Raw genomic sequence first — 18971 nt, 5'->3', positions numbered from 1 at the left:
GTCGTTGAATAGCCCCCACAGGACGGGCCTCAGACTGCAATCTGGTGTCAGCCGGCCCCGTACGGAGGCCCTCGAAGAAAACTCTGGTACTTTTCTTAGGCCTGGATATCACCTCAGGGGAAACCCTGGTAACAGAACTTTTAAAGCTCCTCCTGGACTGGGAAGACCCCTGGAAGGAGTCCCCCGGTCGAACAGCCCTAAAAACGAAAGAACTTACTGTGCGTCTCTTCTTCTCGTCGATGAAACTCTGAAAATGTGGAGGCAGAACGTACTGAAACACCTCCTCCCACTGCTCCAGACGACGTTGAAGTGCCCAGACCGAAAGGGAATCGCAGTAGAAGCACGAGTCCCAACGGTGGTACAGACCCAAACACTCAGACAAAGAGGATGGGGATCCGCCCTAGCGAAGCGTCGTTTGCAGGAAGAACAATTAGGAAAATCTAACCGAAACGGCATAGACCTTACAGAAAGCAGCACTCAAAGCATAACTGATTTATTAATGTCACCCCATTTTCTGCTTCATTGGGGTCTACTTAATGAAAGCAGCGCATGTGAACCCCCCAGGGCCATGCCAACCTATGGCTTCAGCTCCCACAAACATTGTCTTGTTCCACTTCACCGGGCAACCCAAATCATCCTTATAGTGCAATCCCAACATGCCCCTATTCTTTAAACAAACGTGGGGCCACCCGCGCTCCCCAAACATCTGTTAATAGAAACCCTCTGAAGCTGTGCTAGTCCTAGTAGCCAGGACGCCTGGAGACTCTGCCCCTCAGTAGTCCGGAAGCATCATTTAAAGCGATCTGCTGAGCAGGACACCCTTCCATACTACGCAATCTACTAGGCCTAGTAAGATGGCTGTCTCTGTCCCCCCTCCTTTGCCTCGTCGCGTCTAGAAACACGTGTGCATAGGCGCGTTATAAGTGTCACATAATATCATATTCCATACACATTCAGTGCTATTAAAGCTTTGAAATCTAGCAAGCAGTGTCTTCAGAAAAATCTAACCTCTTCGGCCACATTTTTTTTTTGTTCCCACAGAAAAATTCATTTGTATTTCGAAATTTGGCAAATTCTGCTATTTTTCATAATATTTAAGTGCCACTGAAAATAACGTTTAAGAATTGTACCTATTTCATCCCAATGAACCCATTTGAGTATTTTCAAGCCAATGTGTGGTTTTGAACCTGCAACCTCGCTACTGGAAAGAACTGCCACTTTATTTTAGGGATTACGCCAGGGAACAGGGGGGGGGAACCCCGGGCCATTTCTCAGTAAACCAATCGACATTAATAAACCAATCCTGCTCTGCAAACCTCGGGCCCACGGTAGCCTCCTTTGAGTGTTTTTAACGCCCACGTGTGGGCCTGCACCTGTAACAGACGGCTGGCAAACCCATACCCTACAATTCAGCTACAGGGCAGCCCTGCCTAACCTCCGGTGATGTCCCGGGGTCTCCGGGATTCCATGCTTTTCTACGGTCTCCGGGGACGAGCATGAACTTCCCGGGTTTACCAGGGCCTATAATAAAACGTAGTTCTCGTCTTTCCTCGTCCCTCGGCGGTGACCGAAGGATGACTGCGAAACAATCAAGTTAAACAAAGTTACTCGGGCAGAAGAAAAAAAAACATTAGGGCATTTGATCACTCAACCCCTCTTTGTAAGGGTAAGTTAATAAAAATGAGGGGTCGCTAGCTATTTTGCACCAGGATGGCCAAATTAAAGCTTCAGATAAATATCCAAGTCTGTGCCTTTTTCAAGGTAAACACATCACGTGTCTCATCTTCATTTTTTTTTTGGCACACCCAAACAAGGGTTAACATTTTATGCAGAATTTAGCATTTTCTTGGACCTACATAAAAATGAGCAGTATACTAATGAACCGGTAAACCTATCCCACTATCCTTTGTTTTGGTGCTTTAAGTGTTGAGAGTACATTTGAAAAAAAAGATAATTTTTTAGGCTTGCATTCTTTTTCCTTCTAAAAGGTTCTATTCCTTCACTTGGGGGCAACAAGGGAAGTAAGCTACAATTCTACTGTTTAACACATTCTATAAGCATTTGTATACAGAATGGTACTTTCTGTAGCTAACAAGTCAATTCAGTAATACGGTATTCTTAAATTCTTAAAATACAAACATTAACACAAGCTCCTCCCAACTATGTCTAAAAAGATATGCAGTCGTTGCAGAATGGTCTCGAATCTCGGCTTCACCACTTCACCAAAGTGAGTGATCCTGGGCAAATATATTTGCCTTATCTACAGAAAAACTGCGTACAAATATAGTTTTATAGCAGAGACTCAATGTTAGTTGCAGTAATTGCAGCTGCACCTCCAAGTCGGCATCAGGTGCAACTGCTGACTGCAGTGGGTCCCCTGTAGACGACACAAAAGGCATTTTTCGCGCAAAAGCGGGCAACTTGAAATGGCAACCGAGACACCACCAGACGGGCAATTCAGGATGCAATACGAGTGTAAACCTTGGCAATGTTAAGTAATTCATCACTGCCAAACATATGCGCGGAAACTAAAGCTCCGAGCCACCATGATAGCCCAAGACACGGAAGCAGTGACGGTGTAACAAAAGAATGCAAACGCCCAAAGCAAAGGAAAAAGTTGTTCACAACAGAAAATACAATGCACTGACAATTCATGGCATTGCATAACTTGCACGCATTCCCACCATATAAACCAAGCCCCAATTGCAATTTTAGAAAGTCCTCCTGTGTAAGTATAGAGTGTGTATGAAACATTCAGTTCTATAACGTGTTGGATACAACACAAACCTTTCACAAATTCCAATCCCGGACCACAGGAATGACATCTTCCATAATAAATGCATATAAAAGCACATATTGCATGTCACGGTTCTAATTGAGCGTGATCTCTTGCCACTGAACTACACGATGCACTTATTTGACTAGAGCCACTCAATCGAGCTTTGAAATGTGGGCAACATGTTCATGCAGATTGGCCCAGGTACTCGTGATGACCTAGACCTATACCAACATTCAAGATTGCCACTGTATACTTTGGGGGGAAACAGGCGAGACGAGCAGCCATTGACAATTAAATAAATAGATAATACGTGCTTTCTCGACGTGGGCGAGGGCACGCGAATAACCCACGCCCCACCCTGGCATTCCCGTGCACTACAGGGAAGAACAACAAAACACAGGAGCCATCTTTAAAGCAAGGCCACATGATACAACGCAATAACTCGCATGCTATAACACCATTTCATAGTGCGCGTTCCACAGTGTGCTGTATACAACCAAAATGGACGGCTAGTTATTTACTGACAAACAGAAACTACTTGACATAAGGACCTATATCTACGGTACTAAGTAAGTAAATCGATTTTGAAAAATTGATTTCTTCAAAGACCGATTTAGCGGTCTTTCTAAACCGAACTGTCAGCCCATGCGACACATACGAGTATGCCAGCAGCTGACGGGCACTGGGTGTGTGTGGTTGTAGGTGGGACGGGAGAAAGGCTTTTGGTGTAGAGGTGGGCGAAGAGTGCGGGAAACGGTTTCGGGGGTGAAACCCCCTAACGACAGAAAAACTCGGCAGTGTGTGATGGGTGAGGGACAAAAGAGGAACTGGTTTGGGGATCATGCAAAGTGATATTTCGGTATATTGAGAGGGTCGCACAAAAACGACCTAAATAAATTGGTCTTTTTGTGTACGGTCTTTAATACGCGGAAATATCACATAGAACCATATTTACATCTCAACAGCACACCGTAAAGGCGCTCAGGCAATCTACATGTAAACTTCTCTTGCAGGCCTGTAAGTGGGGTAAGAAATCGAGGGGGGCCCTCGTTTGGGGGCGTGGCTTGTGGGAGGGGCGTGGCCTAAAAAGTACGCAAATCGTAGGGTATGCACACAAATATATATAAATGTTATATATTTGTGTGCGTACCTTACTATGGTGTGTGTACTATGCAAGCCATCTTTTCTAAACACAGAAATATGTAACATATTTCTACGTTTATAAAAGATGGCTTGCAAAGTACACACACCATAGTACGGTACGCACACACATATATAACATTTATATATATTTGTGTGCATACCCTACGGTTTGCCTAGTTTTCAGGCCATCTTTTTTAAACATTTCAGGTTTATAAAAGATGGCTTTGAAAGTACACAATTCAAGCCATCTTAATGTGTACTTTCAAAGCCATCTTGTATAAACCTCGAAATATGGCGAGGAATCCCCAGGTTCGCCAAGGGTTAAAGACGACTCACGACCTGGGAAAACAAAGGCACAGTAACTGCCTCTGGTGACCTCTCGCGCGAGGGGTCACCAAATGCAGGTACTATTAATGATGGCAGTGGCCGCCAGTCACAGCATTGCTGTGGCTGGCTGCCACTTCTGTCAGCTTGCCTGACTTCATGGCAGGCGCATCTCCCGTGGCGGCTGCGGCCGCGACGGGATAATGCATCCCGCCAATGTTGCGGTAGGACAGGGCCCCGGCAGGGCCCCGGCTCAGTCGCACCTTTTGGAGACTGCAAGGGCCCGGCCCCGGCAGGCCCCGGCCGCCTTTAAGCACTGCTCTCTTGGATCCGTAAAAAAAACGGGTGGGACGGGGTTCTTTTTTCCGTGCCAGAACCCCCAGCAGGTCTCCCACCCAAGCCCTAGCTAGCGTCGACCCTGCATGGCTACCCCAGCAGCATACCGTCTTCACCACGTACCCTGGGCACCTGGCGTCCTGCCTTCTACCATCTCTGCCCATCTTAGTTCACGGCAGCGCACCTTAAACAACATATCCTAATAGGTTTTACCAAAGGGTGAACCATACAAGTGCAGAAACAATACAAAAATAGAGTGCGGCCCACAACGCACTGCTTAATCCTTACACAAAGTAAAACACTGCTACAAATGCGGGAAAGCATGAAACCGAAAACTTCATGCTACTCCCAACCCCACATGTAGGGACGCTTGCCCCTATGGCTGCTGATACACTACAAAATATAGTGCGGCCCGTCAATGCGCATTGCAACGCTCACCCCGAACACAATGTAAAACGCTGCTACAAACGCGGTAAAGCTTGAACCACCCAAAACATCCTGCTACTCCCAATCCCGCCTGGCAGCTGGGAGGCCAGCTCCCTCCGGAGGAAGCGCTGGTCGCAATAGGTGCGGCCAAACGAAGGTCAGCACCTACCGTGCCTGACCCCAGGAGTGTTGCTAGGTCTGGAAAAGACCCGGGGCTACTCTGATCTCAGAACTGTTGGGACTGGGGGCTAGGCAGCCTTTTGGTTGTAGCTCCTGAGATTCTATCCGGGGCTACAACCAAAAGACCAGGGGCTATAGCCCCCTTAGCCCCCCCCTAGCAACGCCTCTGCCTGACCCCCTCAACTTCACCATACTTTACAAACTGCTCCTCAGTGTTTCAATCCTGTCACACCTGCCTGTTTCCTGCCTGGCACTGCAAAAAGAGAATGGTCACCACAGCGCTGGTCTTTTAAAGTGCCCCGCAACCAGTGGTCGAAGTGCACGAAAAGAAGTAGTGGAGCTATGATCCCTGCCAGCCTGCACCCACTCCCCACAAACCCCATCATCACGTCCCGTCCCACGCACAATACACACCACCAAACACATGCACCTGTTGTTTAAGGGAACGTTCAGTGTAGTGCACTGAAAGTGCAAGTCTCAACTTCTTCCTACACTGTTATTTTAAAACGAAACCGTTCCGGAACCGTTTATTTTTAAAATAAAAGTATAGGAGCTGTAAAACGGAACTTAAAAAAGTAGAGGAGCACCGCTCCCAGCCCTCCCGCTCACTTCGACCACTGCCCTCAAACCGGGCCACCTGCCGTTTCGGCTGGCATGGGGTGCAGGGCACGCCCCCTCCGAGAGTTGAGGTGGCGCGGACCCAGGGGGGCGGGGGTCAGAGGGTCAGCCCGCTATGTCAGCTGTCTTTCTAGCGCCCCCTGCGTGGGCAGTGCCATCTGCTAATGCTAGGTGTCCTGGTGAACATATCTAACATATGACAGGAGTATGTGGCATTTCATGCCAAGGCCTCACAAACGATGCAACCATAGACATATGATTTCAATACCGAGCATATGTTTTTACTGCTTGAGTATTTTATGGCATTACCTGTCATATCATTTGATTGGCTTGACATGTGAAGGCAACATCTGGCAAACCGTGAGCGACAGAGGCAGTTGATGGCCTTATCTGGCACTTTAATGGTATATTTGGTCATTTGATGGCAATACCAGGCAAATGATGTGAGAACCCAGGAAGTTGATGGCAATCCCTAGCTATGACAGGAGCATCCAGCTAAAATACAATAACCGACATAACCAGACTGCTTTGCCAGGACATTGGAAGGCAATAAGCAACTACATTATGTTGTGAGTACCTGGGCAAATGATGGTAATATCTGACAAACGGTGGTAGGGCCTTTGCTTTAGATGGAACGTGGATATTTGGCTCAATGTTGGCAATACCGGACATGTAATGGGAATACATAGCTATGAGCAAAGCATCTGGGTAAATAAGGGCAATACCAGGGCAGTTAATGGAAATTCCAGGAATTCAAAGTGATTACCATACCATTTCATGGGAATGACAGGTACATTATGAAAATACTTGCCCATTTGATGGCAATACCTGGCAACTAATGTGAGTACCTAGATGTTTTCTGGAAATACTGTGCATATGATGTTAGTACTTGGGTATTATGTTAGAAAACCTATCTGTTGTGAATACCTGGGCTATTGTAGAATACCTGCCTATATGTTACGTTGTTATGTTATAGTGCATTTGTATAGTGCCTTATGTACCATTGGTATGATCTCAAAGCGCTATGGGTTGAACACCCTCAGGTACTGTGGTCCGTATCATTTGAGAGATTAGTGTAGCATATAGTGCTTGGGTGCACTTGGTATGTGAGCAGCCAGAGTGGTTCGCGTGGGTTGGCTGCATTCTAATGCTAAGTGTGGTGCAGTGGATGTGAGAGACCAGTGTAATTTGCGCAGCAAGGAGGGTAGTCACAGAGTCTGCATTCTGGCTGCCGTGGGGTTTGTGCAAGAGAGTATGTGTGCCGCAAGGCCAATTTTTTTCGTGGGGTATAGCTGCGTTCATGCACAAACTGAAGACGCAAGAAAACTCTTAACTTCTGGACCAGAGTATTATTGTACCAGCAGAACCAGAAACATTGTCCAGAGAAAAATGTTTCCAGAGAAAAATGTTTGCAAAAGTATATCTAAATATATTTTTAATTGATACAAAAGTTAGAAAGAGTGAATTAATCACAAATTATTAGGCACTACACAATTTTAGAAAACACAGCAGAGCAGCAACATTATTTTGCCTAAAAAAGGCTAGTAAAACTCACACACACTTTCCATTCATAGTGCAACATTAAGACACACCTCAGCAATCAGTGACATTCATACAAATTGTTAAAAAACTGAAAAAAAGATTTATAAACATATTAGGAGGACAATTCATGATTTCTCCCCAAAGAACATTAATTATTTTATAGTTTATACAAAGAACAATAGAAATCATTAAACCAAAATCTATTGTAAAGGTGCAAGGAAATACACAGATCACATCCCTTTGGGTTTTTCTCAACTGGTTTCGACGTGGAGTGTTAATTTAAACAACGTCTTCATCAGGAGGAAGATGTAAACATACTGAAATGCAGCAATTGCTGTATTAAACAGACTGACGAGGTTAGGTATCCGCCCAATGGCACTTCAACTTGTACCCCAATTGGTCCCAAAATCTTAAGAGATCTCGACTTGCTTTAAAAATCTGAAGACACAGCTACTACTTAAAGTAAGCTGGATGGGCGCAGCCTGCAGGAATAGTCAGATGGATAGACTCGTAAGCTGCAATTTTCCAAATGGGCAGAAGGAAGTTGTTAATCATCCGCACTTCGGGAAAGACGCCAGGGAACGCCACGCATGCGCGTTAGAACGAAAACATGCGACTTGGGCTGCGTTCAACCTGGCTGTTGATGTGTTCGATGAGCGTTGTAGGTATGTGTGCAGCTAGGACGAATTGATCAAGGGGTGCGCTGCGTTCTATTTTTTGTTGATGTAAAGTGGAGAGTGAGCATATCGGTAGGAAGGAGTGTGCGGTTATCAGTTGGTGCCCCCCCCCCTTACTTGGGATGCTTTCAGAGCTCCGTGTCTGCCCTGGTGGTTCGTGGTAGTGGATTACAGAGAGAGTCAAACTGGTAGGTGGGGTATGTTGTGCCATCTCAGTCAGGCCGTCCTTTACAGATGCTCTGTAATCGGACACAGAGGACCCATTTTCCGGGTCCTTGGAGGGATTTTAAGATGGGTCTCTAGGTGCTTCTTGGGTTATTGTATGATTCTCCAGAGAGTTTAGCCAAGCATAGTTACTTTTGTGCTACCGGTGCAGGGTTGTAGGTTCATCTTCCTAGGTAGGCACGGGTTGCATCTATTGATCATAAAGCAGCAGCTATGCTTTGGCGGTTGAGCTAGAGATGTGTGCGGCTTGGCTTGCAGCTGCATAGGTCGGAATACATATGATAGAAGTTTCTGACAGATGATGCCCATATCTGGCAAAAAAAAAAATGTGTTCTGTACAGGGTCGTTAAATAGCAGAATCTGGCAAATTATGTGACCTGGGCCTTTGATGGCAATACATGGTATATGATGTGAATATCCTGGCATATAGTGGCACTACTTGGCATGAGATGTGACTACCTGGAAACAAAGCAAGGTCTGCTTTCTACAGCTTGCGGGAGAGTACACCATTCAACATGCATGGATAGGTGCTTTGAAACGACTATGGTGGCGATTTGGCGCAATACAAAAGCATATTAACATAATTTAACATTTGATGGTAATACCTGGCACCTGGTGAGAGTAATTTAGTGTCATTATCTGGTGTGTGATTAGCACCTGGTCATTTCAGGCAATATCTGGTACATGATGTGAGCGACTAGCATATAATGTTAGTATCTGGCATGAGATGCACGTATGTGATTGCAAAACCTAGCAACACAGAACGCAATTTCAACACACAAACATCAAAACTTTGCCAAACGCTTGTCTTATTTTCCGTTTAATTTAGGTTATGGAGTATTATCATTAAATCTTGGTGTGCACTGACCCTGGTGATAATTCAGAATGAGTGACCTGCTCACTAGCCAGTAAGTACCACTGAAACTGCATTCACCAAACCGATAACAACTGTACCGAAACCCGGTGCAAAAGAGTAAATAACGTTGCCAGTTACAGCACAGCAGCGAGGCAGCTGTTCTAAAGCGTGAGAGATCGTTTCCTGCATTTTTCACATCCTCCCCCGCCCCACCCGTTTCTGCCACCACCCACTGTGCACTGATAAATAAAGGACTATGGAATTTTATTATCTGAAGTTCTCGGTACAAGCCTGCATCAATTATGCCGGCCATGCCTGAAGTCAAAACACTCAAACATTCTCCCAGAGGGGTTCCCTTTGGGAGGCAGAGGGAGCTTATCGCAATTTATTAGCATGCTGGAAGCAGGGTCCACGCTGATAAGTCTCGTAAAGAACACGGGTACTATTTTAACATTGCAGACCTTGAGTGCCGTGCTCACGTGGTCTTGACTTCCTCACATATTGTGGGTCCTTGCCTTTGTTTCAGTAGGAAAGCATCACTCCCGTGACCCTCTCCATGCCATGAATTGCATGCACAGTGAGTGAATTAATTCCTTCCCGTCAGTCAAAGAATTTAATTCGGATAAAATATCCATAAAATCACAAAACAGAACAAAATACAATTATAGGAAATAAAAACAAAACAAGTACATAATATAAAAATCGTCAAGGCAATCCATTAAAAGTCATCAAGTAATGTAATGTATTTATTTTGTACAGAACACACATGTACTGAAGGGCACTTGGAGGTTATGGCAGTACACAGGTGATTGACCTTACACAATGGCATTGGTACAGCAAGAAGATAATAACCAAGAAGTCAAAGGTAAAAGCTGGACGGAAACAAAAGCTACTTCTTGGAATTATACATGCATGCATGCATGCCAACATTATCCATTGAACTCCAGTCCTGATTTTAACTTTCAATTAACCCTAGATGACAAGTCTCAGAACGCAAAGTTATAACCAGTACTGGGATAGTGTCTCCCGAAAGGAATGGATAATATTGGCATGCATCATCAGATACTACGCAGGACGGCAGTGCAAGTGTTCAAGTCGCCATGGCCAAAAGCACATTGCGGTGGCGACCCCAACCCTCCAGCAGAAGGAAAGGGTCCCATGAGGGAAGTAAAAGGAGAATACAAAAGTCATCAAATCTAGAAGAGGACTGACCAGATAATTCATCAGACAAGTATGGGTCATTGCTAGGAACTGGTTCCCAAAGTCCCTCAACAGCCACATCGCAGAGTGGGCAGGTATGTAGAGCACAGGCTATCTCCTGGTCAAAGCGGTAGGCCAAATGAAGACATCACCTATGCAGACTGTCTCATGACAGCCAATAATGTGTACCTGACTCTGGGAGATGATAGCCAATGACACTCAGATATCAACTCGATGATGGTGGGAAAACGCCATTGGCCGCAGATGTCAGCTACTACTTTTCCGAGTGAAGGTCTCATACCTAGCATATCTTCAAGCCCTCTACTCAAGTAGGGGGCAGCAGAGCCCCAAAGCAGGTGAGGAGCATTATGTAAACATTGTTCTTTCAAAACCAGTGTCAGGATGATCCAAGGGTATGGACTAGAATGGGTAGAATGGGCCTCTCTGCCCTCTGGTGTTCTAAAATAGTCCTTCCCAAGACTGGGAGGGATTTTGTTACACCTCCTCTGCTTTAGGGATCCCAAACTGTTCTTCAGGTGGCTAGCATGGTGCGGCCTTTCAGGGTCTAGAAATGCAAAGACTCTTGTTTAATCTGTCTACTGGTGAATCAGTGACATCAGACATCAGTGGAGAGGCTAAGGAAGATGGAGAGGAGAGATGGTGAGGGTCCCTTCCTGTAACCCTTTGACTATACTGTTGACTTTCACTCCTACAATAATCTTCCTGACCTGTTCATGTTTCTTCTCCCGCCTTCTGATCCTCCTTAGGGGTGACCTGGTCCTCCAACTACACTGGCTTTCTGGGTTATCGACACTGGCGGGGTCCCTCTGGTTTCTCTTGTCAGTCCACCTCCTTTCAATGCTACCTGTTGCTGACTATTCAGGCTTCCTCCTTCTCCCTGGATCCCTTTACCAACCCCATTTCCAGTGTCTCTGTTTCCTACCTCCACTCTCTGATGTTCTTATCCTTCCTGTTGACATCCTTCCCAACCATCATCCCCTTGATTCTGGATGTTACTGGGTCCTCCTTGCTGCCACCTTCACCTCCTTTGGTTACTGCATTCTCCGTCCCTATTGATGTTACATCCTCAGCTTCAGTATTGTCTCCCCCACCCAATCCTACCACCTTTGCCCATGTCTCACTTGCGACTCTTGGGGTCATCACCTACACTTCACAACTCCCTTTACCCTCTGTTATCACCTTCACAATACTACTTTCATCCCCTAAACCCTTGATCACCAGCCTTCTCTCACCCACTTCTCCTGGGATTCTCCAAAATTCTCTAGATCTCCAGCCTCTGCTCTCTAAAAACTGTTTCGCTATCCATCTCCAAACTGCAAACGCCTTCTCCAAAATCCCACACTGCCTGATTGGGGTCTGTGGCATTTATGAGTGCTTCTACCCCAGAGCTGTGATTTTTGTGAGGGTCTGCACCTGTGTTTTACAATTGGGGTCTGGTTGGGTATCTCTCCAGCTCTGAAATCTCTCCATTGGCTCCCAATAGATGCAAGGATCAAATTCAAAACCCTCTGCATTGTCCACAAGGCTTTCTGGGGCCTGGGTCCAAAATACCTTCAGCTATCTCTCCGCAAATACCTCCGCTCTCAAGCTCTTCGCTCCTCTACCTCTAACTCCCTCAGGGTTAGTCGTTTTTCAAAGAAATAAGCTGGGGTTCGATCTCTGTCTTCGGCTGGGGCCTCCCTCTGGAACAGCCTCCCTGCCACTCTAAAACTTGAGGAGAACCATCTCTGGTTCCGGAACACCTCAAGACCTTCCCTCTTTGCACCTGCCTTCACACCCCCTCTACCCTCTACCGGGCCCAGGTACCTGCTCACCCTGCCACCATCCCGCACTGCCTCCGGGCCACCCCTTGCACTAGGGTCTGTATCTGTACCCTTACAGCCCCCCCCCTTTTCTTCCTGCACTAATCAGACCTACCCTGTCTGCTGCCTTAAACCCAGCACTTGTCAATTGCTGGCTGCACTACCACTGTTTGTTGCCGTTATTATTTATTTATTTATTTATTTATTATTATTTATCCGTTTCTCCTTTGCTTTGCACTTTCCACTTCTCCCCCTTCCATGCACTTTTCCCCTCCCCCTCTCACATGCACTTGCGCGTTCTCAATGTCACTGGGCCTAGTAAGATCGCTGTTTTGTTCTCCCCTGTTCCCCTCCCTTGCCTTGTCGTGCTCTGAAACACTTGTGTACGAGCGCAATAGAAAATAAAATATCAATAGGCTGCCTCTTGCAGGTGTACAGGGTTATTCATCAGGGCTGATTAAAGACTTTAGCTGTCCTGTGTTATCTTGGATTTTACTCCATCCTTCCCCCTACTCTCGAGGGCTACCAGGGAAGGACACACACCCCTTGCCTTCTCAGACTGAACTTGAAGCTATAAAATCCCTTGACAAATTCTCGGAACCCTCTGAAAGTAAAATTAATGCTGACTCTTGATAAGTTTGCAACTTTGCATAATGTGCGGGGGGCGGGGGGACAACATGCCAGTATACAATTACACCAGTAACTTTGGAAAAGGTAAAGAAACTGCTGGTAACCTATGAACAAGCAAGTTTGTATCAGGTGCCGGAACTCGGGTTTTAGTAATGATCTCTTTGAGCCTTTGATATAATTGCCTTTCTTTCAGGGCATGCTTTGTAACAGTAGAATGAAACTGAATGTGGTTAATGAGAAACATTTGTTTTCCTTTCTAGGACTTCAGGAAGATCAAGAGAGAACTTCAGTCCCTCTCGGTCAAAGGGCAGGGGATGGGTTCATACCTCGAGCTTCTGTAACAATCTACTGTCAATTAATGCGGACAAAGGGAGGGTGACCAGAGGGACAACAAATTCAACAATCAGGCCCATCATTCACTGTCTTGGTGAGTCACCAGGTACTCTGGGTCACCACCTTGGTGGTCCACAGTGCCAGGCAGGGGACTATGCTACAATACTTTGTGGCCGTATCAGAATACATGCAATCATTCAGTTGGTATCATCAGAATTTGGGTCATCATTCACTTGGTCCAGGAGGACGATGTAACCTTTAAATGATCACCCATTGTCCTGTCACCACCTCGTCAATTGATGTAAGTGGAGGTCCGCCGCACTGGTGAGAGTATCCTTCTTGTAGCTGGAACCACTTTTTTCGACCCAGTTTGTGCACAGGGCAGACTTGAAGTCTAGAAGTGTGCGAAGGAGCATTCTTCTCTTGGACATGGAACCACAGAATTTGGTGACTGTGCATTCACAGCCCCCACACACCACAGGCACATAACCAGGAGAGGCCTGATGGGTTGCTCCACCCACGCACCGGTCTGTATTCTGGGAGAAGCAAGGGTACGAGGACAAAGGACTGCTGCTATCCCTTGCTGCTCCAAACTCTACTGCTACTTGTATTTTATTGTGATAAATAGGAAACAGGAAATGGATTCAGAATGTATACTGTGGCTTCCAAAGCTGTGGAGTTAATGGCGTATCCTTTAGTAAGCCTTCAAGCTCTGTGCAAAGAGGAACTCTACATTGACCAGATGGAGAGCCCAGGACGAGGCGGCTCCCATAGGTTTCTTATTGTTTCCAACTGGGCCAACCAGGTCTTGCTTCTCCATTAAATTTGCCATGTTATTTAATGTTGTGTTATGTTATGTAGCAGACATTTGCTGCTAGTGTGGCCTTATCGCTCTGTTGGCTTTTTTGGAGGTTGTAAGCCAAAGCCTGGGCTCATGGATTGATTGTTGCATGGTTGGAATGTGTTCTATGTGGATCACGTTGGGTGTCACGTGTAAGGCTCAGACAACTGTGTCATTTACGGTCTTGTCCTGCGTTCCTGCGTCTAATGAATGACAGGGTCAGTGTGATTAATGTCTGTTGCCTGATAGGAATTCCCTACATCAAACCAGTCAGATGGATTCTGCTCCCAAGAAGCCTCTAAGGTGCGAGGAAGATTTGTCTGCTATACGGCACTAGAGGATTTCATGCATGATAACAAAAAATGTGCTGTGAGCAAGTCACTGTGGCAACCCATATTTATTACACTAATGATTCTTGTAAGATTTCTAATGAACTCTGAGGAAGAGTAGCCCATCCTTATATGATCACTGGGGAAGGTTTATGCCAGCATTGGAGTAGGATAGTTGTCTAGACTTCCTGTCAGAATTCTTACATGAAAGTCCGATATACTATTTTCATAATAGTTCTTACAAGATTTTGTTAAGATTCATATCAAATTAAGTTGTACTCATATAAAACTTTCTGTAAGAGATCAGCAGGCCTCTAAGGGAAGTCCTATGAGTGGCTTCCAATATACAACCTGTAGGAAAGTTCAGTGGATTACACACTCAGTTCTAGGATCTGTATTGAACCTGTAGGTCACATGTTCAAATCTTGGCTGGACTGACTCAACCAATACCTTTTCAATGGCAATAATTGAGTAGCTTTTAATTGGGTAATGGAAGCCCTTGTTTAATACTGCACTTTGAAATATCAAGCACTGTTTTAGCAAATACTACATAAATAACATGATTGTAGTTATTATTACGTTCCCAATGTCCTGTAGGAAATTAGCAGATGATTAGCCCAGTTATCTTTTATAGAGTTTCTTTTGAGAACTTGTAGTGCTATATAAAACATATACAATGATTGTGTACAGGTATGCATAAAAGGTAAACATCATGGAGTCCCCCTGAGCCATTATGGCATTCAGAGGTTCTTCATTCTTGCCTCTAATTATGTGCCTGTGCATATTGTAGAAAGTGTGTATTGTGTGTACAGGCCAGCATTTAGTTGGGTTGTCTGATGATTGTCGTGATAGCATAGAGTGAGGGTTATCATTGCGTGGCTGAGCTTACTTTGGTTCTTCAAAGATTTGGTCAGCAATCGATGGGTAAACGGTGTTCAGGCATTATGTAGATTAATGCGGTCTTCAACTACCCAGTTTGGAAAAAGTGCATGTTTTAAGGGGCTTCATAAAAGTGAGGTGGCCTCCGAGTCCCAGAAGGGGAGTACATACCAGAGGTGGACGGTCGTTCTAGGAAAGAAGCATGGCCTAAGCAACATATAGAAAAGCATGGACTTGCCATACATCGATAGATAGATTTGAGATAGCAGACCGCTCCATTGTCAGGAGCTGTGAAGTCTGCTTCTGTAGAAGCTTAAGTCCACTGCCATTGGATGGTTCAGTGAATGATGCAGACGGATTTGAAGAAGATGCAGTCGGGCATCTAGCATCAGTGGACCAACTCTGGTTCAGGGGACATGCAGTCCCAAGGGTGTAGAAGCAGCAGGAGTCCAGCTGCAGATTTCTGGGAATGCTGTAATTTCTGGAGCGAGAAAACTCTAGGGCCATGGTGCCCATTTTGGAAGTCTAAGCAAACAAAAAGAGTGCCATGGTGGCTGCGACTCTGGGATTAAAGACTAGGGATGGGGAAGCTGTGTCCCAGAACTCTGAGAAGAGGAAATGTGGACAATGAGTTGACCTTTATATCATGACTTTGTAAAGCACCCAGCAATGGCACTGCTCCACCCATCAATGTACCCCTTCTAACGTGGTTCATGGAGAGCACTTTTCATTTTCAAGAAATACATTCAGACGCATAAATCAATAAAATACTGACTCAGACCTCAAAGGGTACCACCACTACAATACTAAAACCATATGAGCTCCCAAGAGACAGAACTACACCATTGGAATACTGAATGGTTACCCTCACAGCAAGACTGACACAAGTGCACCTCACACAGGAATTCACCACTGCTATATGTAAAGGTGACCGTCAATGCAGGGTTGAAACAAGTACAGCTCTCATCCCGTGAATATTTACTCGTGTTCTCTTGATCAACTACCACCCCAACCCTGCAAGCCTCACATCATTACCATAGAGCTGGAATCCATTTAACTTAACAAGGGCTTTTGTGGTTTATTCCACTTGTTACCCTCTTAACCTTAACCTGAAATCCAGTTCCCAACACCGGCGCGAATACTTCTAACCACATTTAGCACTGTGGGTCCAATCCTAATCCCAATAAATGTGTTTACAAGTAGACTGTATGTGGAACTGAAAGCCTATACTAACGCATGAACTGCCCCTCCATTGCCAGCCAGTAAATTAAATCGGAACCATGATCAGCTCCACCTGTGAAAACCATGATGCTATTGATCCTGCAATCTACCGATTGCCTGCATCCCACAGTCATGTGCAGTATACGCGAGTCTGATGACTTTCTCGTTGTGGAGGTTGCGATGGCTGGCCTATTGCAGCCAGCATCTTTCCTGACCCATTTGTTTGTAATGGGATTACACCTGAAAGTGCACTTTAAATCAAGTGCATGACAGATGGGCCTGGCCGCCGGTGATCAGTCTGGGGATGACGCTGGGACTAGATGCAAATACATAATCAATAAGCAGAATAACGATTTGAACGTTCTTGACTACCATTTGGCCATCAATGTTGAGGTAAAAATGTCATTGAATGGATTCAGATGTGTGCTTCATCAAAAATTAACTTACATGAGCACTTTCATGTTGAAAGAGGTGTTAAAAAAAAAGCCTTCGTTCGTATGGGGTTTTGCATGACTCTGGGGTGCTTAGCTCCAAATTGTTTACACACACATCATTTTTATTAGAAACGGGTGTATTCCTAGAGATTTTCGAAGAATATCCTGCAGATATTATTGATTTCATTGGGCCTGGGTTTCCCCTCATGCTCGTAATGACACATTGGTACAGGTAGTCCAAACAGGTTAAAATAAAGAAAGATTTGCGCAAATTTCAAGAGGAAAAAAAAGTCAAAACTGGAGAGGAAACCTGAAAGAAATGTCTATCCCTTTGCATTCATTCTAAAGTAAATAACCAGGCTGCATCTGACGGCACTCACTGCATGGATTTATGTTCACAGTCCCTGCATGTTAGGAGATCAGTGCTTGCTGAGCTGCTGTCCTATGTCTATCCCTTTGCATTCATTCTAAAGTAAATAACCAGGCTGCATCTGACGGCACTCACTGCATGGATTTATGTTCACAGTGCCTGCATGTTAGGAGATCAGTGCTTGCTGAGCTGCTGTCCTATGTCTATACCTTTGCATTCATTCTAAAGTAAATAACCAGGCTACATCGACGGCACTCACTACATGGATTTATGTTCACAGTGTCTGCATGTTAGGAGAGCAGTGCTTGCTGAGCTGCTGTCCTATGTCTATACCTTTGCATTCATTCTAAAGTAAATAACCAGGCTGCATCTGACGGCACTCACTGCATGGATTTATGTACACAGTCCCTGCATGTTAGGAGATCAGTGCTTGCTGAGCTGCTGTCCTATGTCTATACCTTTGCATTCATTCTAAAGTAAATAACCAGGCTACATCTGACGGCACTCACTGCATGGATTTATGTTCACAGCGCCTGCATGTTAGGAGATCAGTGCTTGCTGAGCTGCTGTCCTATGTCTATCCCTTTGCATTCATTCTAAAGTAAATAACCAGGCTGCATCTGACGGCACTCACTGCATGGATTTATGTTCACAGTCCCTGCATGTTAGGAGATCAGTGCTTGCTGAGCTGCTGTCCTATGTTTATACCTTTGGCTGGTGCCCCAACCTCCTGGCTCCCGTCGGATCGTGCAAGCGCAGCACTTCTCGTTACTGCACTTGCACGGCCCGAATGACTCAATGGCCCTCATTACGACCCTGGCGGATTTTTTCCGCCATCGACGGACTTTCCGGCCATGGCGCAAAGTCCCTTTATGCCATGGCGGATGGCGGACTTACCGCCCCATTCCGAGGTCGGCGGGGCGGTAAGTCCCCATTGACCCATTTACCCTTCCCCATTCCCATTTCGGCCCCATAGGGCTCAATGGGAGTGGGGAAGGAGTTAATTACGCCACCGTAAAATACGGTGGCGTAATTAACACCAAGGTCCCAGAGCGCCATGGATTTTTCCGCCCGCAAAAAGCGGGCGGAAAAATGACCATGGCGCTCCAGGAACTCGTAGTTGGCGGTAAGGGGTCCGCGCAGCTAACGCTGGCGCAGACCCCTTAGCGCCAGGGTCGTAATGAGGCCCAATGCCTTGTATGACCGTTTTGTTTTGTCCCTGTTCACAACCCCCCCCCCACCCCTCGCTAGGCGCTTTATCTTGATGCGCCTTGAAACATCATTGGCTACATAAGCACATTATACATTCCCAATAAATAAATAATATATAAATAAATAAAAAGAATTACGAGTGGGCTGCCTTTCGCTCTGCCTGTAAATTGAGGCAGAGTGAGAAATTACATAGGACCAAAAAGAAAAACAGCTGGACATTTCCCAAATGTGCGAGTGATTTACAAAATCTGGGAATAATATTGAAAATCTCCGCTCATGAAGAAAGGTGCCACAGATCTGGCCCCACTTTACAAATGGGACGTCAATTTAAAATCCCATAGTTGCCTAAGAACTGTGCATTCCAGTGAGAATTGTCAAGCAGCATGCAGTGGAATAAAGCAAAGCCGCCTACCCTTTCTTCGGTCAACAGGCTTCCTTCATCCACGTCTCGGGGATCCTCCTCTTTACACTTCTGACAAATGGTGCTTTTAGTGTTTCTGTTAACAAATGCAGAGTTGGAAGTCATATTAATACAGAAGGCCTCATACAGCAATATATTCTGGTTGGTTATTTTTGCATTTACAGAAACGACC

The 18971-nt window shown here is 45.5% G+C and overlaps 1 protein-coding gene across 2 annotated transcripts in view; it reads right to left on the bottom strand.

Moving 5' to 3' along the window:
- The window catches only part of TRAF1 (TNF receptor associated factor 1), a 474790-nt gene that overhangs the window by 258380 nt on the left and 197439 nt on the right, over positions 1 to 18971 (bottom strand). For both annotated transcript variants that reach the window (XM_069609529.1, XM_069609528.1), the window contains exon 3: positions 18791 to 18875. In XM_069609529.1, coding sequence (XP_069465630.1) covers positions 18791 to 18875 — 85 coding nt within the window. The remainder of the gene's footprint in view (positions 1 to 18790; positions 18876 to 18971) is intronic.

The sequence above is a fragment of the Ambystoma mexicanum genome, chromosome 8 (genome assembly GCF_040938575.1).
Source record: "Ambystoma mexicanum isolate Mex_15411 chromosome 8, UKY_AmexF1_1, whole genome shotgun sequence".
Lineage (NCBI taxonomy): Eukaryota > Metazoa > Chordata > Amphibia > Caudata > Ambystomatidae > Ambystoma > Ambystoma mexicanum.
This window is presented reverse-complemented; position numbering and strand designations above follow the sequence as displayed.